This window comes from Halyomorpha halys, unplaced genomic scaffold (genome assembly GCF_000696795.3).
Source record: "Halyomorpha halys isolate HHAL.00 unplaced genomic scaffold, Hhal_1.1 Scaffold596.1, whole genome shotgun sequence".
NCBI classification, from domain to species: Eukaryota; Metazoa; Arthropoda; class Insecta; order Hemiptera; family Pentatomidae; genus Halyomorpha; species Halyomorpha halys.
In genome coordinates, this window is record NW_027106269.1 from 565732 (window position 1) to 590646 (window position 24915).

At 30.3% G+C, this 24915-nt stretch overlaps 1 protein-coding gene across 7 annotated transcripts in view; it reads right to left on the reverse strand.

The window, feature by feature from the left end:
- Nha1 (Na[+]/H[+] hydrogen antiporter 1) overlaps nt 1-24915 on the reverse strand; it is a 244678-nt gene that overhangs the window by 32278 nt on the left and 187485 nt on the right. For all 7 annotated transcript variants that reach the window (XM_014426846.2, XM_024358963.2, XM_014426848.2 and 4 more), the window contains 3 exons: nt 16518-16624; nt 14299-14463; nt 10808-10951 (listed from right to left, as the gene is read on the reverse strand). In XM_014426846.2, coding sequence (XP_014282332.1) covers nt 10808-10951; nt 14299-14463; nt 16518-16624 — 416 coding nt within the window. The remainder of the gene's footprint in view (nt 1-10807; nt 10952-14298; nt 14464-16517; nt 16625-24915) is intronic.

Genomic DNA, 24915 nt, shown 5'->3' on the forward strand with positions numbered 1-24915 from the left:
ACAGATATGCGTCTTTTCATTATTAAAAACTAATGCACCATTCCCATAAATTCATACTAACTATTACAACAATGTTGATATTAAATGTTTCATGAAAATCAATATAACCTAGACGTAAATAATGATTGTGTGATTCCATTGTAAGCCAGGATATCCTTTATTTTTGTAAGTCTATGATTCTATTAAAAAGTTTTTTACCAGTATTTTAAATATTGTCTTGGTAATGAAAGCTGGTATTGGTGTATTTTTTTAATATACAATGCTTAGACAACATATTCTGCACAAAGTCTACATTGGTCATGATTTCTAATGTCCTATCAATGAGTTATACTGTGATTTGAGTTTTAAGGTATAGAATCAAACAACCGCTAGCTTCTGTTTTTTTACAGGACTCCAAACACCGTCGGTGCCATAATACAATTAGTAGGTTTCTTGATAAGACATTGTCTATTAAAGAACTGCACCTATACTTTGCGTTCATTACCCAAACTACATTGAAAATATTGGTGGAAACGTTTTAATGTAGTAAGAAAGCTTACGAAAATAAAATAATTCTGATATATCGCCTGCCTTATAAAGATAATCATTATTCACGTTTCAATTATGTTTATTTTCAATTAAACTTTAGTATTTCCATTGCTGTAATAATTAGAGTTGAACTTTAATTGTCAATATTTTTAATAATGAATCCATTTTCGCCCTACAATTATATTTTGCCCTGTGATTTGCAATAACAAAACCTATTCAAGGAATAAATTTTAAGAAAAAAAAAATTTTCTGAAAAATATAAATTATAAAATTTATGAGGATAATATGGTTGTGGGTACGGTTAGCAAATAAACAAAAAATGGATTTATTTTTGCCAACGTTTTGGCCTAGATTTCCGGTCTGTAAGGCTAAAAAAAACCTTTCTTGTTTGTTTTTTTCAGTACTAATGAAGACCTCAAATTCAGACCAAAATGTTGGCACAAGGTCATTATAAAATTTAAATAAGTTTTGAGAAATGTTAACTTATCCTAACCTATACATTGTTCTATATCATATAGATGGAAATGAAATATACTCTAAAATTATCCCCATTCCAAATTTCTAGCTAAATTAGGAAAACTATTGCAGCAATTCAAAAACTTATTGTTTTTTGTTTTGTAGCCCATTTATTAAGCCTTTACGGATCCGAATTCAAAAAAGAAGTGGAAACATTACAACCAATTTTTTAATTTTTCCATATTTATACCTAACAACCTCTCTGCAAAATTGAAGATAATCTGAGTTGGTAAGGTTCAAAAGTGTGCTGAGTTGATACGGAATGACCCAGTGAAAACATTGCTAAAATAATTTAAAAAATAGGCATACAAATTACAAAGTGGAGATCTTGGTACATAATACACAGAATAAATATATACATAATAATTTAACCGTTAGATAGAGAAAGTAAGAATAAAGCTTAATAGCAAAAGAGAATCTCAGTTGGCCAAAAGAAGAGATAGAGTAAGGTGGTGAAAAGGTTCCTTCCTAATGCTACTAGATTATTCAACCACTCCCGGCTTTTCGACGTCTTACCCAAGACTTGGAAAGTGTTATGTTTCATATTTACATTATTCTATTGTTTTGTTACTTTGTTATTTAATATCTGTTTTGTCCGTTGACACAATATTTCTAACCATTTCGGGTTCGAAGCCCGGTATACGAATTCTTTGGTGAGCTTGGCTAATATTGGTCCTATCATTAAGATTTTTTTAATTTACTTTGGCTGTGTAGATTTTTTAATCATTTATCGAATGAGCATGTTTCCGGAAAATGGAAATGGACTGTATATAAAAAGCAAAATGCCTTTGAGAGAAGGATTTGTTTTATTAAAATCATATGGCCTTTAGCTCAGGGAAAACCCGATTTTTAGTTATTATGCTGTGAATATGGCAGTGCACAGTGCACATTATGTACCAGAGGATGCTGTTTGGTATGAGGAGAATCTTTATCTTATAAAGTAAAAAATACTAACAATGGAATTGGTTAATCTATTTCGAGTTGGACGTGGCATAGACATACAGACAGAGCCTGGACCGAAAATGAGGTTTTAGACTCAGAAGGTAGAAATCAAAATCCCTAGAAAACTAAATACTAAACATTTGTAATGATTAAAAAAAATATATATTAAATTAATAATCGGTACGATTGGAAATGGAACTATGCTCTATGCAATGCTATTTTAGAGGAACGGAGTGGTGCTGATCGAATGTGGTGAGATCGAGTATCTATTTCTAATTACCATATAAATCGACTCATTAATGTGTACGGACCATCTAAATCTATCTAAGGATTTTATAAGAATGATTATAGCTGAGGCACTTAGACACTCTATCATCATACTCAATTGAACTTGAAATTAATTATATTAAATTTATTTTCACAAATGAGCATGTTAAATAGCTTAAACCACGTTGTGATACACTCACCAGAAAGTAATCATAAAAAAGAAATTAGATCTACAAGACTAATAAATAGTTGTAAAAATAAAAATCTGAAAAAAATAATTTTATTTATAATCTGATTTTTTTTTTGTTTTGTTTTGACTGCCGTCAAAATAGCCCTGAAGAAGCCCTGCAACGTGGGGCGAAACGTTGGCTCATTAAAATAGTATATTTCTACTATTTGAGTTGTTTTTGTTTTTTTTGACCGCACCCGGACTATATTCCTTTCTTCAATTTTATTTATAGTTTTATTAATTAAAAACTGTTAAAAGACCAATTAAAACATCAAAAACAAATAATAGGAAGAAGTATTGATTAAATGAATTCTCGCTTTGCTGTTGCCACTAAAACTTACGGTGAGCATAGTTCTTGAAATATCTATCCTATGTCTGTCTTCAAGTAGAAAATGTTGTGTCACTTTTACTAAAACGATTTCCAAAGTTAAATACGTTTACTCCTTTTCAAGCGAAAGTAGGGGATGAAATTTGATACAATTTATACTAGATTTTATTTACTTTCCAATATCATTTAATTTTTTCAAAATTTCCAAATTCCATCCTAATTCGGGCCATATCGGTCGAGACATTTTTGAAAAAGGGGTGTTAAGAAAAATTCATTTGCGTATACGTATGCCTGAGTAACTGATATAATTTTTGATTTGGAATAATTCGTAAGGGATCGTTTAGGCACTAACCCGCACAATCCCTAAAGGTTTCATCAAAATAGGATAAATGGTAGTATATTCTGTCCATCACATGGATTTCACTTCAGAAAGACTGACGGGTTGGCGGTTTGGCATGTAGTTAGTCCGATGTCAATTATATCAAATTCCATCCAGTATCTAAGTTGGATCATCCGTAAGCAACAATTTTGAAGACAATTAGAATTTTGTACTAAATAGTTAGTTTGTTTAACACCGTAACTCAAACATGTTTAGCTATAACATTATTGAATATGAACAATATAAATATTACCAATGACAAATGAGATATTGCCTAGTTCAAAGTTGGCCATCTGAAGCCATTTGTGGGGATCAGAATTGGTACGCTGTTGCTCAATAGATTTTTAATATTTTTCTTATACTACATAAACAAAAATCAAATTATTTTGTATGGGGAAAAAGTAATTTAGATAAGGCATGTTTGATGCTAGACTTGTTCCAGCGACCTGTATCAGAATAAACAGTTTCTTCTATTCCAAATGAAATGTGCAAGTTTCGGTCAGTCAAAAGTTGTTGCTTAACAAACCTTTTGGTAGATAACAAAATTATCATAATACAGGAATCATTATTGTGAAATGAAGTTTGGGTGAGGAGGGAGGGGAGTACTGTTGGGGCACACCTCAATATGGGAAACCATCACTTGTGCCACGCGTTATAAAAAGGTTAGGTGCCTATTGGCTATTTGAATAGAAATAAAAATAAAATTAAGTAATTAAATAAACGGTAAATTTATGCATAAGGAGTAACTACCACAATTATCGTTTTTGTCACGAATGAAATATATAAAAGCCTGCCCAAAAAAAAAGGTTTATAATTGTCTAATATTTCAACAAGGGCCCTTGAAAGGAATCAATTACATCAACAGGAGAGAGCTATCGCCTGCCTGGTGACAATTATATCCGAACTCTGCTAACGACCCTCTTGAAAAATCAGCAGTGATCCTTTGAAGGGTTCTTCTCCTCCGATTTAATCTTTCTTTAGTTACGGTAATAAAGTTCAATAAGCTGCCTCAATAAACTACGAACAAATATATAAAATTAAACAATAAAATAAAAGCAGGGGCTCTGATGTTAAAAATATACTATAAAAATATATGATTTTATTCATTCAAACGCTATAAAAATATTCTTATGTGCAGGAAAAAATTATAAATAAATTTATTTCATACATATATAACTACTTTAGTGGCAAAATAATTTTTCCATTTTTTATTTGTTTTCGTTTTATATAATTATGTAATATATAACCATATTTAGTTTTAAGTAAAACACGATATACTTGTGAGTCTTTATAACTTTAAAATCAGGATTGTGCGTATTTTTCTGACAAGAGAATTAACTCACATTGTACGCCAGACTCCTCCGAAAGGATAAAATTTATGATATATCAGTGATGTGTACTTTCCATATAATTTATTATTAGCAAAACTCAAAATTATTTTATATCTTAAAAAAGGAGTTTTAACAATTATTCAGAAAGTGACAAATAGTAAAACAGAGCGTTGTGAAATACATGGAAGGCTTTAGAATATGGGTTAGGACACAGGTCAATTTCTTCAAATTCAATGCGACAAATCGGACTCTAAAAGCACCTAGAATTTGCAATATAATAATAATTTGTATCTCTAAAATACTATATTATAATTTTAGATTAAAGGTCAGTTAAAACTATGTGTGATGTTATATTTATTATTCACTATTTGCATTGTTAGAATTGTAGTGAACTCTGAAGAAAGAGATATTCCGAACTTTCAGTTGCGTTTTTATATAAAAATAAAAAAGAAGGTTAGTTTTGGCAGGTTAGTTGATTAATGAGTACTTGATTATCAACCAACGAGACTACAAAGAACTATATCTGATGATGTACATCGCAACCAGCAGTGTATACATTAGATAAAGCCTTAGTGTAATTGTTAATCAATAAGATATGGATAACTACTTGTTATCATAACATCAAATGAAAGTAATGTAAATTATATAACTAATACATGTTGATAATGAAGTTTAATTCTAATTATTGTTATTATTTTTTTTTTGTCTTTTAATATGGCATAGGTTAAGCTATATTACTTTCAACCACTTTTTGGAATTAAATGAGGCACATGGTAACATTTCACAATAAAACAGTTCATCTCTGCTGCATTATCAAACTTCAAAATGAATCACATTCAGCACAGAGGAACTATACCCCTAAATTCAAAATATGAGTTAATGATATACAATTGTTCCTTATTCTATTTCCTGCAGAAAAGATCCAAACTTACAACCTTACAATGTATCGAAAATGCCTACGAAAAACATATTCATGATACTACACCTACTACAAAAAATTGTAACATTTCAGTTTTAAAAAAGTATTAGAGGAGAATGTGTACTACAAGTAGTTTTATTTTTAGATTATTTATTTTCATTAAACATTATATTATTTTATCTCAGTACGGTTTCCATGCGGCTGTGATCTATTTTTTTGCAGTATGTGATCCATAAATCCGGAGGCCCTAAAGAAGTTCTTGACTACAAACGCGAATAGTGTTCGAGGATGTGCCTCGTCAGGGCACACTTACAGTTTAAGTAACTTTTAAAATCAAATGATAATCTTGAAATAACTTTTTCAATTTATAATTATAAAAAAATTAACTCTCATAAAATTTTATAATTCAAAGTTCGAATAAAAAAATCGTCCGTCCGGCTTACAGCATCTGGGGCTCTTCCAGACGGCCTGAATAATTTGAGACATGAAAATTGGAAATCTGTTGAACAGTTCGCCAAAAAAAAATTTTACATATCTGAATATGAGAATTTAGTCTGAACTAAACATAATTTTCAATATTTTGAGCTCAAATTGTTTGAAACATTCTTGGAATATCACTTTATAAATTAAGCAATAAAATGAATTAGTTAATTATTCAACGTATTTTTATGTAAGGACAGATGAAAAGAATAAACAAATTTGTTGCAGTCATTTTCATGACCATAAGCTCGACTTGTTTCAAAACATTCAGACTTTTAGTTGGATAATTTGAGGTACCAACAATTAAAATCGGCTCGGCGGTCAATCGCCGCTTAAGTATCCTATAGCAACCATGGCACTCTTTCCTTTAAATGAGATTTTATCCACATCTAGTTCGTGCGCTATTTCGAAAAGGTTCGTTTTTGGGCCTTAAAACACAGGCTCGATCACATTACGAGGGAACATACTTGGGAATCGATGTCCAAGTCCATAATTATTAGACCGAATATCGAGTTCTTTCTACCAGAGTTCTGAAACCTTACATATGTTTGGATGACTTTAAATAAAGTTCCAGTAAGAATGTATGGATCGAATTTGAGATGCAATGTTTACTGAAAGAATTAATGTACCCAAAAGTTTTGATGAAAACTCATTGAGTTTTTTTTAATAAAACAGAAATTTTAAAGAGAAATTACAATGCTGGGGGTATTTAAAACTTTTAAATAAAAAGAAAATGGTCGGAGGTGCGGTAAAAAGAACTCCAATAGTAATAACACTATTTGTTATAGGCCAAAGTTATGCCCCACTTTGGGGAGCTGAGTCCTTGTGGTTGAAAAACCTTTACATAAATTATGAGGCAATTTTAGAATAATTTTATTTATTTAGTTTAAATTTAAATAAAATTTTTCAAATGGAAAATATATATTTAAAAAAAATCATAATCATAAAATCTTATCATTATTGTAATTGTCTGCATTGAGTTTTTTCATCGAAGTATTTCTTTCTGTTTTGTTTTTTCCTAAATTTGTATATTTATTTATTATTTTTTTTAAATTTATGTGTTTCTTTGACTAAGGTTTGACTCCACATTGATGTCCTATGATGAATTTGTTTAACGGACGTGGACGCTGGAAATGGGCGGTCTGAGAGAACGAGATAGGGATAATAGAATGGTTAGGTGAATGGAATAAAGTTGTTAAGTGTAATGAAATTGCTAAATTGATAAAGAAAGAAAAGAGAAACAAAATGAATGAAATAAAATAAAACAAAATATTTGTAGTATTTGGAATTGTAGACTGGTATTGTTTGTGAAGGAAGAAGGGGAAAATTTTCTAATTTTCTAAAAAAGAGAAGAAAAGAAGAAAAAGGAAAAAAAAATTATTGTTATAACACGTGAATGTATGTATTGAGTATATTTCCGATCATGGATTGATTGGTATGCTGTGTAAAGTAGCAACCTAATGTATTTGGGCAGCGTGGCTGAATAAAGCATTCTTCTTTAATTACTGCTAATTAAATGTGAAATATTTAGACATTGACTGTTCTCAAAACATATCCGAGATATAAGAGAGTAGTATTAAATATACAAAGTATTCCTTTGTCATATAGCGATGTTTATTAAAAGCGTTAAAAAATCCGAAAGTTTTGATGAAAATCTATAAACAAATTTTTAATAAAACAGAATTTTAAAAGAGAGGAAAAGTTTTTTTTTTCAATTTATATGTAATTGTTCTAATATGAAACATAATCGGCGTGATAAACGTATCAGGTATTAAGTTGTGAATATACAATTCCTGAAAAAAGATTTTTCATGAGAAATACATTGACGTTTCATAAATTTGGAGCTTTCGCAGAAAATCAGAGAAGTCTATTTGTATTATACAACTGCGTGGATCACAAATCAGCCTTTAAATCAATATTTAGACAGTTAGGGAAATAGGAACGTTTGGCCTAGAATGTTACAGTTTTGTTAAAATATCATCCAATAAGTACACCACAAACTATAATGTATGGCAACTCCAGAACTTTTAGAAGATTCTCTAAAATAATAAATAAATAATGCTTTATTTTTACGAATTCATTACGTCATATCAATATCGCCAAATCCGAACTCTATGATTAGGTCCTTAATTAATTAGTAAGTTTTTTTTTTGTTTTTTATATGAAAACGGAAAATCTCAATAATTATTGTTGTTATAATAAATTTTCGGAATTCCGTCACTTTAATACTGCGATTCTCGGAAGTAAGAATTAATCAACAAACGATTTTTAAAGTTATTTTAATAAAAATAGTGATCATAGAGTATGTTCACAGCATACTTACAAATATATAATTGAATGATAAGATAATAAATAGTAATAAAAAACGGAAGAAAATTAAACTTAAAGTAAAATAGCATCTTAAACTCATTCATTCCTATTATATTTATATTCAGCTTCGGGAACTCCAAACTGAACTCATTTATTCCCCCACTTGTGGATAAAAAAGCAGGACTCTGGAATATCCCCATGCTTCTCTCTCAACCGCGTCACTAGTATCAAAAGCCAACTGAAGAAGAGTAAATGAATTTTTCAAAACACAATATGATTTTTTCTAAATGACGAGGTATCACTGATTAAGCAACGATATTTTTATTCCAAACTTAAATTACTTAAAGTACTATGTTTATTACGCCTAAATAATGCCACTTTTACAGTGTGTGCGGCTTAAAATGTTACAAAGCAACTTGATAAGAAATAACATCAAGCAGTTGTACATTTGTATTTTAGTTGTATTTCTTGTTATATTTCTGCTAATCGAGGTTCTATAGATAAAAAGAAATATTTATTTATAGAATAAGTATTTTTCTAAATATGGTTCGCCTAAAATTAACTCTTATTATAAGTCGTTTAAATTATTATGTTTATGAATGAAGATATTAAGAAAAAAAGGGTGCTATTTTATGTTGCCTACAGTTTATTAGATTTAGAATGTTATGTAGAAAAGGTTGAATAAATTAAGTATCGTTCTAAATATTTCCGTAACAGTTATCAAGCATAAATCTTACTTATATTAAACTGGTTCTTCAAACTTCCATTGAATTCATAACAACAATGATGGAATATAATTGCTAAAGGAATAATTAATTTTCAGAATTTGTCATATTATTATGATAAAATCAGAATTGCGACATTATCTTTCCTAAACTGGAGGTGTTTTTTATGATAACGAAAAATATCTTTCGATATTGTTTTGAACAGCATAAAATATAGTTAACATAGAATATGAACGAAAGTATTATCTTCTCATCAGAGTTTTTTTTTGTTTTTAATGAGAAGGCCTCAAAGCAATTATGTTCTGATAAATATATTGATAACGTGTTGTTATTGATTACCTGTAAATAGATTGCTGTTGTGGTTTCCATAAATGTTTGAATTTATATTTTATTTAGCATTCATTTATATCATTGTTTGTTCAAAACCACTGTCTAATGAAAGTGCCTTGTATGCTCAATAAATAGTTCGGTCAGATGTTTGTCTTTGATTTCTCGTATGTACTATGTTTGATTGCATTCCATTAACACCTCACTTACCATCGCTTCTAGTACAATATGCTCAAGTATTTACAAAACCGTACAACAGAGAAGGTAATACAAGAATAGTACTTCTTTTATACTATTTTGTAGTATAATTTAAGGTCAAGGTACCAATGGTATGGTAAGGTGTGTTCAATTTATACTTTTTTCTTACCACTCTAAATACATTGGAGTTTTGGCTAATAATAAATGATATGGAAAGTACACATCACTAATATCATATCATAAATTTTAACGTTTCCGAGGAGTCTAGCGTACAATGAGAGTTAACGTTTGGTTTCTCTTGTCAGATAAATACGCACAATGCTGATTTTAAAGTTAAAAAGACTCACAAGTGTATCATGTTTTACTTCAAATTAAATATAGTTATTTATTATTTAATCCTATAAAATGAAAACAAAAAATGGATTCATTTTGTAAATTTATGGGCTTATTTTGTACTATTTTGTAGTATAGTTTAAGGTTGAGGTTCCAATAGTAAGGTGCGTTCAAGTTATATTTACTATTTTGTTTTCTGACCACTCTCAGTTAATTTTGACTCTATATGAAAATATTTTATTTTATACCTAAAATTGACAAAAATGTGGGAAACGTTGTCTGAAATATTATGTTCCAAAGCTAGAATAAAACATATTTTTTCCGAATCTTCTGTAACTAGACATTTTTAAATTTGGTGTGTTCGAACAATTTCTTTTTTCCTTAATACTACTTGTTTTTTTACCATTCTAATACAATTTTTCCAAACTGGGTGCTCCAAGCCCATGGCTGCCGCAAGCGAATTCTAGTTTCTCAAAATATTACAAAAAAAAATTTAATGAAAGAATTTAAAATATAAATAATAAATATACAATGCATTGCAACATTAGATTTGTACTATTTCTTTAATTTATTTTCCTATATATTGAACCGCTCTAAGGATAATTGCTGTATTTTTTTTTTAACTCGACAAGAGCGTTGCAAATTTTTTTTAGTTTGATAAGACTGCCGGTAATTCTAACGACGATTGTGTATAATAGGATCTTTCCTCACTCAGTTTAAAATAAAACTCTAATGGTGAACATTCTTGTTTAAAATATACACTAAAAAACGTTTTAATGCGAGGAGAGTCTATAAGTGAATGCAAGGGATGATTAGATCTAAAATCTTATGATAAAATGCTTGTAGATGGTCTAGATAATGGACAAGCTTTGTTCAGAAGATAAAATAAGGAAATGATGTTTCTTTCTTTAAAAATAAAATAAATAAGTACAATAAAATTTGTACCCTCAACCTGAGATTTAACAAAGAAAATATTCAATATAATTATAACTCACAACAATAGCCGTAATCAGAATCGCAGCTCCAATTCCAGTGATGTTAGGATCCATTTCTGATATCTTGATCTGCGCTCCAGTGAGGGAAAACAGGATAGGCTCAAATATCATCCAGAATATTTCAAAGGCCGTAGCTACTGGGTTCTGAAAAGAGGAAAAAATCCTTTTGTAATTTAATAATGTATGAAAAGAGAATGATGAAGCTTCAGGACTGCATGCTCTCTTTGGATAAATAGTTTATGTGCTAGAGTCGGATTGAGAGCGCCTACTGTCTCTGACTTTTAAATTTCCTACTTTAAAGTTGATACATTAGAGAAGAGGCGATTTCTTGTCATATCATAGAATATCAGAGTTCATTTTATCATACAGTTCAGAAAGAAATATAAAAATGGTTATTTTTTCAGATAAACAAAATTAAAGCTATTTTGTAGGAAGATCTGTTAAAAATTTGTCATTTAATTCCTGTTAACCTTTTTCAATAAAAATAAGGCCTAAGCTATAGCCTAGCTGAAGACTATTTAATTGTTCATTAAGAAGACTAGTTAGACCAAAATCATTATAGTCGTTTTCAAGAAAAACGGTTGTTGTTCTCACTTAAACTCGGGTTATTTTGCGAGACTAGGTTATTTGGACACAGGGGAACTCAAAACATGTATTTCCATCGAAAGCTCGTGTTCGAAATTTCGCTCAATCGCGATACTTATCCTTGCTGTGTTTCCCGTACATTGGTATTTGAAAGTAAAAAATAATGTTTAAATAATCTTTATGAATAAACGTTTATTTCAATAATTAAAAACAAAGTTCTAGTAAAAGTTAAAGAGAAGTGCTTCAAAGTTAACCCGCCAATTAAAACTTACAGTGAATTAATGTAAAAAGAGCGAACCAGAAACTAGTATAAACAAGCTTTTCCCAGGAAGTTATTATAAGCAAAGAGTGGTGAAGTATCGATTTTATTATATTTGGTGTAGCTATATTGATGTGGTTATAATTCCAATTGGGATTCGGATTGGGCTGTAACAGATAATTATTTATTCTGTTACTGTTACAGTGATACAACGGTGAGGGTGCGGGAGTCCTCTGTGGTACACCCTTAATTGAGGAAAAAAGTGGTTGTTCAGTGAGACTCTGTTTAAATCACCTCCTAGTAAAACCTTTGGTCTGGGAACAGTACTTCCTTACAAAGTACTATTGGTAGCAATAATTCGGTATTCTCACCTTTAAAAACCCTAAAATACTAATTTTCGCATAAAAATAATTGCTATAACTGGAGACCAAAAACCGTCCACCGCATATTATAAAAAGAATTTCCTATGGTTTAAGTGTAAAAAATATTCAAAACAATTTGTTTTTACCAATTGAAGATTTTTTTCTTATATCCCTTATTTAATAACACATCTTTCTTGTGATATAATTATTTCAAATTTCCCATCGAAGTTTTTCCTCCATCATCAGTGTTCATGTAACCCACATTTCTCTATTGTTTCCTTATTTTTTTCATAAATTTATTAAATGAAATTTTTTCAAAAGTTAAAATTCGTAATGTTACATGAACAATTTATTTTAAATACTCACTACACTTTGAACACTCTTTCTCAATCTCAAAATTTTGATTGTTGAGACAAAAAAGGAATTAGTAAAGTAAATTAGTAAATTTAGCTGCAGTTGACTATTTTAATTTTCTTAACCATTCAACCCTCATGACAATGCTTACTTGACTTTCTTTGGATAATATATTATTGAGTATCTTTAAACTTCTAAAGGATTTAGTTAAACGACCATTAAAATTGAAAAAGGGCATACTGACCGAAATTATAATTAAAAGAATTTTCTCATCTCAGTAATTTAAATTAGGAATTAATTAAAAATCCATTGTGATAACTGTTAAAAAAAAATGTGTCTTTAATTTATTTTCACACTCACAATCAGTTACATATAAGAAGAAACAGGCGTAAAAAAAAGTTTTTATATAATGTAGTCAACAGAATAAATGTGTTGCAGAAGATGTGCCAAATACGTAACATTTAAAAAAAATGCTTGTTCGTTGTAAAAAGTGATAAGCTATTTAGGCCAGCCCTTATGGCAAATTATAATATTGTTAGGTATATTGTTAATTTTTGTTTAGATATTAATTGATTGTCCTATTCAAAATCGCACAGAAGCTTAAAAATCGTAAATATTTATTAAAAAAATAAAACTGATTTCTATTACTAGTATAAATGTAAAATAAATAGTAATAATTTCATTTCGACATATCAATAAAAGCAGAAGCGTTGCTATAGGTTTTTTTTTTTTGCCATATATTGAATTGCCTAATAAGTTTCCGATTATTTTATGATATTTTAATTTTTACATTTTATTATGAAATATTTTAATTTTACCATATCTTTTGGATTTAAACTTTTTACATAACTTTTTTGAATATTGATATGATTTTATTTACTTATCAAACAAATAAGTATATATAAAACCTCATCAATTCATATATTTCAGAGTATTCAGACTGGAATTAAATTTAGATAACACTTTGATTAAAAAGTGTTTTTACAATCTTCGCGGTTTGAGATAACTCTTAAATTTTAAGTTTATGTTAATTTTCCCATTTGAAAAGACACCGCTTGCGTTTCTTATTTTAAGATATAATCCGAGGCAAGAAGATCTCAGATCTTTTACGAAATCTGGATTCTTCAGCCCATTATGAAAGATCCACAATTTACAATTTCAATTTTAAAGTGTATTGAAAGAAATCGTAAATATTTTTGTCATCATCACATCCAATCTTAAAAAAATAGTACATATCGTTTACTGTGAGATAAATACTAACGGGACAATTCTTAAGTAACTAAAATGTAGTACACTCTTGCCGGATTAATGACTTTTTCCAACGAATCTGAACTATTACTTTAAGACAGAAAGGTCATTTCCAAAGATCGGAAATGGAATAAAACCAGCAATTTTAAGATGAAAATTAACTTGGGGTTAAAACTGGCTAAAAGAAAATATGTTATAGTTATTTGGTCATGTAAAAATAATGCAAGATGAAAGAATGGCTAAAATAGTTTATGAAACGAGTATGTATGGAAGAAGATTGAGAGGAAGTCTAAAAAAACACTTGGGATTGTGCAGTTGAGGAAGCATTCAGTGAGATAGGAATAGAAGCAGCCAGATGGTACTGGATCGAGACTTATAGGTACAACTCTGCTTGCAAAGATCTATAATTAATTTATTTATCCTACATTTTAATCAAAGTTAGTTTTTTAAATAAAGAAAAGCTGTTAGGAATAAAGTGTGTTTCATGAAGACTCTGAAATCAATTTAGGGCTTGAAATTCAAAATTAATAGCAAACAAAGTAACTGGTTGTTTGTTAATGTTATAATATAATTTATACTTGGAACCATTGAATTGAGCTCAATACTGATTCAAACTAAAGGGAACTGAAGACATATTCAAGATGAAATAAACTATAATTATACAAATAATTTATCTTACTCACATCCTCCACATCCCAACCTTGCTTGGTCCAAGCGTAGACGGACAAGAAGGCTGCGGCTATACAGCCGAGAGGGCCAGCTCCTCCCAGCCCCACCAGGTCGCTGCCCAAGACAGATATAAGTCCTCCGCCCAGCAGGATCAAGATTCGGAGAGGAACTACGAATGGCTGAAAAAAAACCCAACATTAAATTAATATTAAATGTACGCAAATGTCTGACTCAGTTGACTGAGTTCAGTTGAATTTTCTCTAAGACTTCTTCTGATAACTTACTAACTACAGACATATTTAGGAAATATTCGCTCGTTTTTCCAAGACGGATTTAAAAATTTAGTTCTTCAAAACTATTTACATACCGCCATAAGAAGAAAGTTCAGATGGATTCTATTCTCAGTTTCAAGATTTTTTAAATATTAAGAAATATTGAAAAATGTTAAATATATGTTCCTATATTGTGTATATTAAATTTTTATAGTATTCTTATATTTTTTATGTATTATTATGTAGTATTATAAGAACATATTTTAGGTATCGAATGTTAAGTTTATATTTAGTTCGAAAAATCATATTCTGTCCAGCAATATGACAGAATATCAGGAAGGACGCTGATTTTGTTTTTGTATTATAAGTAGTACTCTTTTTTTCTGGATTGATACATTAAAATATATATTTTATACTAAATAAATTAACTCACAAAATTGATTCTCATCTGAAATAATACCGGCTTTTTTTTAGACCATCAGTCACCTAGGAGTCTAAGAGAGCCAACATTAAAAAGAAATGTATATGTACCTGCTACCAAGTTTTCAAGGACAGAGCACAACTATTTTCTTTTTTTTTTTTTTTTTTTTAAATAATACTTTTTATTTATTGATAGATATTCAAGAGAATTGTTTTAACATTTACCTCTCTTTGCTTTGATGACTTGCTTAATCAAGTTTTAAAAGTAACAGTATTTTTGCTAATGGTTTTGAGAATCCAGGTTTATTTAAATGATGTTCTGAATGTTCAGGTCATGTTAATGTGACTATTTCCGCTGTCACAAAAAAAAAAAAAAAAAAAAAAAAAGTGATGTAAAATCTGTACATTTGCGGTAACAGACGCATTTAAATGTATTTTTTTGTTTTTATAAATTTAGCATAGTTTTATATTTTAATGTAGTTCTATTTGATTCAAATAACGTCTAGACCAATTGAAAGAGGAATTAAATTCTTTAAAAAGAATCAATTAGTACACTTTAGTCCGGAGAAACAGACTCATCTGTAAACTTGAGGAAAGGTGACACAGAGTCTGTTTGATTCGCTAGCCTTTGTAGTATTTTTGGTATTTTGTAATGCTTATATTCATGAATTTAAAATACATATCAATATATCAAACGAGTAATTATATTTGGTCTTCTATGTAATTAATATTTATGACAGTGTTAGGAACGTTTCCTGCTTCTGAGCCACATTAAAAAGTTCGAAATTGATTATTAAAATTTGATAATCTGTTGTAATAATCTAATTTTTATCATTTTTTTCCCCTCCATATTGACAACATTTTTGATGTATTTTTATACCTATTTTATCTTTATCTTTTAAAATTGGCTGAAACGTTATATAGTCAATTGAACTGAAATTGAAATGGAATTGTAAGTTGTTAGGTGAAGGTAAAGGTCAGCACTATATCATAGCATTAAACCATTCAGTTTTTAACAAAAATAATACTCAACTTTCAGAGATCAGAAAAAAATTCAATACTTGGAGGAAACATTTCTTTTTTTTTTTCTGAGAACCTTACTTTGGTTTTGGGTCCAACTGTTACTCTTAGTCTCATTTTGTACAAACCGCATTCCTAATTCACAAAAGGTACAACCATACTAATAACAAAATGGTAATGTAACTTTAACCCTTTTAAATTACTTCAAACCTGCATCCCTATTAAAACTATTAACGACTTGACTAAAATTTATTTTTTGTTAACATTTTCCGCTAACATTTCCGGTGAAGAACTAGTCAATCTAAAATTGAAATAACTCTGTATCGTTGGGAAAGTTATACTATTAATGTTTCAGTAAATGAAACCGTAACGGTAACCCATATATATATGTGTATTATTTAAAAGTAATATAGTTACTTATCTCTAAAAAATAACTTACAAAGAACAGTTGGTGCCAAATGCTTGCTTAGTTGTTAGTTGATTAAGATTTATTGATTTTTAATAATTCATTTTCCACTTACATCATCTTTTTCTGGTATATAAGAAGCCAATACACCCCAAAGTATTCCAAACAGAATGCCAACAACGATTGACAAAAGACCCAGCAAAACCTCGAAGTAAAGAGAATCTGAAACAATTATAATAGAAAAACGCTGAAAATCATTACAAAATTGATAATTATTTAATTATTAAATAAAAAAAATAAACAATAATATATTTGGTGAGTTTTTGTATTCTACATAAAAAATGAGGGGAGGGGGATTAATTTTTTTTTCTTGGTCGTTTACAAAGTTTTTTTTATGTAATGACAAAACCAAAACTATATACTTTTTACAACATATTATCACTTCTACATCAAACTTAAACGATTTCTACTATGTCTTGGAACGATAATGAGAGATTAGCGTTAAGGAACAACCCCTATTTTATCTTCAATCGGTTTTAGAGAACTGATATACTATTATAAATATTTCTATCAAAGGCATTTCTATCAACAGAATATATGGTTTAAAGATTGTTGAAAATATTGTTGATAAAAAAAAAATTACACCTATGATAGTCTGCGTTGTATATCTAGTAAAAAAATATTTTGGATGTTGACGAAGATACTGAAAATAAATATAAAACCGATTTTATGATTGCGTGCCACCATATCGATTCATTTTTAACTTTTAGGATTTCTGTTCATGAGAAGTATGATCAAATAAATTAAATTCACAAGTGAGTTAATTTACATGTATTTGTAATTTTAATTGTAATTACCTAGCTTCGAGATGTAATTGAGAATCCCATTTACAATTACAGTAGTAGTATGGAGTAATTGCAATAACATTCACACAGTCTCAGTAATTGTAATTAAGTCTTTAAACCACACTTTACTTTACACTTCAGTGTAATTGTTCTTCAAAACTACTAATGTTCCAGGTTTTAGACCAGTTAACGGTTATGTTAACATAATTATAGTGTAAGTTTAATGTGTAATTAAATTACTCATGTAATTATTACTGCCTAACTTTGACCTCTGGTAGAAATTTTTAAATTGGGTGCCAGTAGTATCGTGGCATTCATATTTAATTTTCGCCATAATTTTTAATTCAGTAGGAGAGTCTGTTTTATAACATTGGAACACTAATATTCCTTGTCTATGCTTCACCAATTACTCGTATAACTCTAGTTGTCATGCAATAGGTTATATCTGCTACTATATTAGTGAACACAAAATTTTAGGGAATATAATATCCGATCATTCAAATATGGTTAGGGACAGTGTACGAACTTTTTCTTTTTATAGCTTCATATAATTAAGACTGTTATGTATACATAAGTTTATAGTCAGCTGTTACTTCGATGTCAGCTGACTGAGTAGATCAGCTGATATATATCTATATATAACTTACGAGTTGTCGGAACTGTAACGAAAAAAACAAAAAAAAACAAGGTTCAGGGCAGAGTAACAGCACGCAATTAGACTGAAATAACACTACTCTATTTCTGAAGTTATTGCTCCTTAATATCATTTTAGATGTTTATTTACAATGGTAGGGAGTATTAAGGCGGACACAGTGCCTTATCCTATCATAACTTATACACCGAATTCAATAAAGCCAGTCTGTTACAGAAGTTTAATCATGTCATATCTTATACTCTTTTCTCTTTTTTTAACATTTTGCTCTCACCGATACTTAAGTTATATATATGTTATATATAAATTATACATCAGGCATCATCAAAATCACTTGTAGAACCATGATTCTGTTTTGGGAGGGGTTTGAACATTGGGCTTGAGGGAATAAACATTTTATTTATTTGTATTTATACTTTATTTATTTTATTTTATAATTATTTTTTTTAGCCATGCGAGAGAGCCAGGAATATTTTATTTTTTTTATGTTTGATAGAGGTGTCCTGAAATTCTATTTACCCCAGCAAAACTACTTTCTTATGTACGTTATATGCTGGCCTAGATCTAGTGGCTAATGTGAGCTGAACGGCTCAATCTGGTCGTGCTTTAAAATAGTGATATTTTTTCCATTATATTGGATCTGATACTGCCTTTGGTAATATTTAGAAGTTTAAACATAGTTTAGTATCTTACTTATTGTTCCCATTTCAGCTTTCAATTGAGATTGAAAAATTATATGTTTCAAAATTTAGCATTAGATTCAATCATGCTTTATTATCAATCATAGTTCATCTATATCTTAAAAATAAACGTCGGTTTAAACCTTACTGTTATATATAAATATTGTAAATTATTGGTTTAAATATAATTATATTTTAATACAATTTAGTACAGTTCGTAATTATATTCATAATAATTATAATTATATTTTAATTTGACAAAAATGCTTTAAAGCAATAAAATATTGAAGCAGCGTTTCTAGATTTTCCTTGTAGATTTTAAAGGGTTAATATAACAGTTACACTTTTTGTTTTGTAAAAACATTGATTATGGGAGGGGAGGGCAGGAATATTGTCTATACAATGAGACTATTCTCGTGATTGCAACTGTCGAATGGAGCTATTAAATCTCTAATTCTCCGGTTAATTAAAATTGTTCTCTGGTTTAGTGTTACGAACTAATTCCACGAAATGCAATCCTGACAAATTATTTAAAAATGCCTGCGCTGAACATAATTTTCCTATGTATATATTTATCCCTGATGATGACAAAATATTATGGATTAATTGCTGGCTGATACGTAAGAAATAAGTATTATTTTATTTTTATTTTACATTATTTTAAAATGAAGTTAAAATAATATAAATTGCTTTTTATGATAGTAGGTGAGTCAAATAATATAATAAAAAATTATATGATAATATTAAAAGTCAGTGAAAATCAATTTTTATTTTCATATAATTTTGGGCTAAACAAATTGAAATTAAAGTGAATTTTAGCATTGTTTCATTTTTCTCTTTTAATTAAAAAAAAACAGAAATGAATGATAAGGGTTCTGATTAATTTCATGGTGGCAGAAAAATAATAAGTGAAACAAAAGAGGCATCTCTTTAAAAAAATGAGCGTATGAAACGGGCGCTAAAGGGCACATAAATTGTCAGTTTCCTTTATTCCTTGCGATTATGTCCACAGCTCATTTTAAATATTCTGTTTTTCTTCTACTCAGCTGGATGAATCCTTTGTAGCGTCTCGCAGCCGGCAAAAGAGAAACAATGGTAGACTAACAAACAATGTTCAGAAACCGGAGAGGGAATGAAAGAGAGAAAGAGTAGGAGTAAGGGAATGGCGAAAGGGAAGGAGAGAGAGATGAGTGAGAGAGAAGGAGTGGGAGGGAGGCTCGATTTGAATTAAACGCGGCGGTGGCCGGCGCCTAGCTTTTCATGCCAGAGCCATTATATCTTCGCCGTCTCCTCCAGGTGGATCAGCGGAGGTCTTGAACAAAGGGCGCAGGTGTGGGCGGAAAAATAGCTCTCCTTGAAAGGGAAACTGCCGTGGAAAACCCTTGCCAGCTCAGCTGTGCCGGCCGATTAGTCTGAATTAGGAGGGAGCAGATAAAGTTAAGAAGGAAAATAGATCAATTTTTCCATTTGTTAAAGTAATTTGTTATACTCACTATAATTTATATTTTTTAATCATTTTCATTCATCAAAACTGTGTCGATAATTAACGTTCAATTAATATTTTCAGTTTAGTTTGGGGCAACAACAATCAATGTCCATTTTAAAGGTTTCTAGTTATTAAGTTACATTGTCTATACATGATAAAGCTTTTACATAAAAAAAGAAACAATGTTTCCAGAAAACACATTAATTATTGTTTTTGTACCCAATATGTGTCCATACCTCGTCAATTTAAGTCCATCCTCGTTTCAGAGGACCTTCAGTTTCATATTTTCAGGCCCATTTTTCTGAATTCAAAATTTAGACATTGGGTGTTGGTATTCTAAGCCACTGATTTATTACTTTAATTTCGCTTTTCTATGTATAAAATATATACTAAGGAGAAGTTGTTATTTGTTGGCACTAAAAGGCGTAAAACGAAAGGATTATCAACGTACGTACTGAGGGGACTATTGCGGTCTTTATGGAATACATCCACTCACCACATTTATGCAAAAATTATTTTTTTTTATATAATTTATTTATTGTTATTTACAACTGTATAAAAATATATACAAGTAAATTTGCTGTAGGTTACATAGCGACATGTAAAAACATGTGGAGAATCTACCTATTAATAGAATTCCAATAACATTTATAGAGAAGAAGTCGCTCTTCTTTTCAGATGCCTAGGAGGATTAGTAGTAAAGGAGAAGCCAGGTTAGAAACAAGTGGATTTAGGTGGTTGGGAAGTTTATCATTGAAAGATTGGTATCTGGTTCTGGCCAAATCGGGAATATATGGGACATTGAGGTCTTGGTGGATGACTTGATTTGTGATTTGTAAAGCAAGGAGAATTAAGGATTTATGATTTTGGGCAAGAAGGATAGGATTCGGGAGGAATTTGATGGTTTAGTGGAGCCCCAAAGCTTAACTCCGTTTGTCCAGATAGGCCTTATAATAGTCATGTTGATCAGTCTTTTGTAATGGATTGGTAGTTTAGACCGTTTGTTTAGTAAATGTTGTAATAGTTGGAATCGATGAGCAATTTTCTGTCTTTTCAGTCTTGTATGAGGATTCCATGTCAGTCGTTTGTCCAGATGTAGTCCTAAGTAACGGATCTGTTCGACAGGAACAGATGGTACACCAGCAACCTTACTGAATAGGAATGAATAAGTTCTGTTGTGATTTACTTGAAATAATCTGTCGGAGAGATAAGAACGGATAATGAGGAAGAATTTAGGGGGTAGGAATTTACGGATCTTGTATAGCAGTCCTGGGTGCAAGAAGATCAAAAGCCTGTTCTACATCAAGAAAGATTCCTGAGCAGTACATTCCGCGCTCCAATGAAGACGAGACAACATCGATGGCATTGCTGGATAGTGGAGTGGAAAGTTCGGAATCCAAACTGGTGATCTGGAATGATGTGGTTGGAATCAAGGATGGGCTACAGGCGTTTCAAGATGGTTTCTCAAGAATTTTGCCCATGAAAAGTGCTGACCGAATACCTGAGTTTTTTCATCGTCCAATTTTGTCCATGTTTGTGATTCAGTGGGAAGAGCGTGATTAAAATTTTTTAGATTGAGAAGCTTCTTAGTGGTCGTATATAAAGATATGTCGTGATGTTTTGAGTAAAGTTAGTTAAATTTTGTATTTTAAGTTTTTTAAGTCCTGTTTTGAGTTTGCTTGTCAATGTAGTATAATATGTTTTATCTGTTGGGTATCTAGATAGATGCGAATGTGTTGTAGCAAGTTAGTACTTATGGTATTTACTGTAAAGTCTTTTATGGCTTCCTCAATGTCATGTTTAGTCTTAGAGTAAAGTGGAGTTTTTAAGTCCAGGTTGTTTTCCAAATCATTACAAAATTTGTCTCAGTCAACTCGTCCATTTATCAATGAGGGAGGAGAGAGCTTAGGAACGAAGCTCGAATGTAAGAAAAGGCTAACTGGATTGTGGTCTGAGGAAAGGTCGTCTATTGATTAGATAATGGTCTAGAAACAGGAAATTTGGGAGGTGATAAATATATCTAGGATACAAGGGTCTGGGTGGTCTGATCTGTAAGTAATGTAGTCACGCATGTAGAATTGTGATCTTGAGTAAAGTGAGTTTCTGTGAACAGGGCAATATGTATATGTTTGTTATCTATCAATGAATATTACAATATCTATTTATCGAGTTCGTCACGGTGGCGTTCCACAAAAGGATAACTAGGGGGTTTGCACTCATCGTGGGAGACCGAAAGGAATCTCGGTCAGGATTCTAGTGAGGAGGGTGATTAGCGGTTTCATACTATTTTGGATATCCAACAGGAAGGATGATATGATAGAGTTTATGTCGGGTGGGTTGTAGTTGAGATGTGAATGTGGATATGGATCGGGGGCTGGGTAGTTTGTATGACTCGGAGCGCTGGGTGTTGGATGAGCCCGTCTTGAGCCACTGGGTCTATTTTCACCGGTATTTGGGATGGTTATTCACTTGAAAACTAGAATGAGAAGGAGCTGGATGTGGATGATCCGGGGATAATTTAACCTTTAAAGGTAGATGATGGGAAGAAATAAGCGGATAAGGAGTGGAGAATGAGAGGTCTGGGGATAGGAATGGGAGGCCTGAGGAGCCTGACGTCGAGACTGCTGGTTCCTTGTGACTTCAGAGTATGAGGTCTTCTGTTTCCTGGCGATGATGATCTGAGACGGTTGAGACAGAAAGTTTTTGGTGGTTGAGTTTGAAACATTTTAAACTTTTTTCAAAGAGTTTTTGACGGAAATGTAAGTTTAGAAGTCTCGTGAGTAAAAATAACCTAGTCTCACGGTATGTAAGCCACCAAGCTCAAAAATAAAAAGGGTATGAATCTGAAATTACATATTTAGGACAGTTGTATAGTTGGGATGCGAGCTATTTTTTAACTTAAATTTACTAATCGTAAATGCCGCTTTATATAAACAGATTTTATAGTTGTTTTTTTTTTAGGATTTTACCAAAAATGGCTTTAGCAATTGTTATTAAAACAAATTAATGTACAATTAATATCAACCAGCACTTTGAAATCCAAATGGCGAATTTGAAAAAAACTGCCGTCAAAATAGCCCTGAAGAAGCCCTGCAACGTGGGGCGAAACGTTGGCTCATTAAAATAGTATATTTCTACTATTTGAGTTTTTTTGACCGCACCCGGACCATATTCCTTTCATCTTTACACACGGTCAATCAATAATCTTCCAGTATAACAATTTATCTTTGAAAAAATTGTTAAGAACAGAATAAAAATTAAGGTAACTGTTATATTTTTATATTTCTGTCGTAGTTTTTCAAATGAAAAATATAAAAACTTTGCAATGGGAAATATTATTAAACTCACATTTCTTAAAACTTTTGAAAATGAAAGTAGTTAATCTGTCAAATGAAAAGTTTATCTGGAGAATTAGCATAGAAAAGTATTGCCACAGTGAATAATATAAAAATATCTCTTCTAAAACGAGCAGGGATTAATTTCAACTCAATGTAAGGAGGTAAGTAAGGTTATGTGATGCGCGCTCAACACCAGATTTTAAATTTTTTAGTGGGCCTATAGTATTCATCAGTAACATGAATTGTCCCTGTTATTAGGGGATTTTTCTTTTCAAAGATTTAACCTGGAATGCTTATACGAGTCTCTACCGAATATACTAGTTATAAAAAAAATACCAATTTATTATTCTAATAAATCAAATTATCAAAGATTCGACCTATAGTAAGGGCGTGGAGGAAGTAGTTATGATTTTTTCAAATCAATTTCGTATAAGCAATTCTTCATTAGTAAAGGTGATTGGTTTGTAAAATATGAATATATTTTAAATTAAAATTATTTGTAAGTTATTTAAAAAAATATATTCACTTTAATATTATTTTCATAGAAAACAGTTTCGTGTATCGAAAATGCGGAATAAAAAATAATGCTGTTATATTCAAGAGCATTTTTAAAAAATATTTTTTCAAAGTTTTAAACATCGTTTTTTTTTCCGTTAATTTTCAAATAACCACAATTAAACATATTCATTGTGTTTTAAAACTCGTAAAGGATTTTTTCGAATCTATTAATTTACACTATTGATAAAAATGGAATTTATATACTTTCTGAGAACTAAAGAACCATAATATAAATAAAATACGCAATTCAGTCACAGTAACATTTACAAATACCTAACTTTTATTTATCGAGTATTAATTTGCGTAAAAGAGAAAATATTTTCAGGATGGAGTTTAATTATTACAAAGGTTGTTTCAATTAATATTTTATTGCTGTTCATTATCGCTCATTCCAATAAGGGCGTTCTTTGAATCCATTATTGCACTTGAATCAATTAAGTTATTTTTTTATTATTGTGTTTTGTGTTATAACTCACACTTTATGAAACAAATGCTTAAATATTTACTTACAAATAACCGAACAAAGAGGCTACCTTACTTTTTGTCTTAATTACCGTCTAGAGAGAAAAATCGGTATGATTCGTTACAGCTATTTTTGAAATAACAAAATAATTTATGTAAAATCTCTATTTATATAAAAAAAGATTGATATCCATTATTTTAAAAAAAATCTTAACCGTCTACTCTATTTAATAAATTATGTATTTATTTATCACCCTACGCTGCCAGTTAAGGAATACACCCGTAATGCCACCACTTTGTCGGAGAAGTGGGTTACAACCCACTCAACAATTACAATCAAAGTAATTTACACATTTTTGTATAGCTGTACACACTCAACAAATTATCCTCTTTTATCTTGTTCAGAGGACACACTGGTGTAGTTTCTTGTATTCAACCCAGGGAGAAGTGAGTAGAGCCGTCAGATTCCTTTCACCCATACACAAAGGCCTT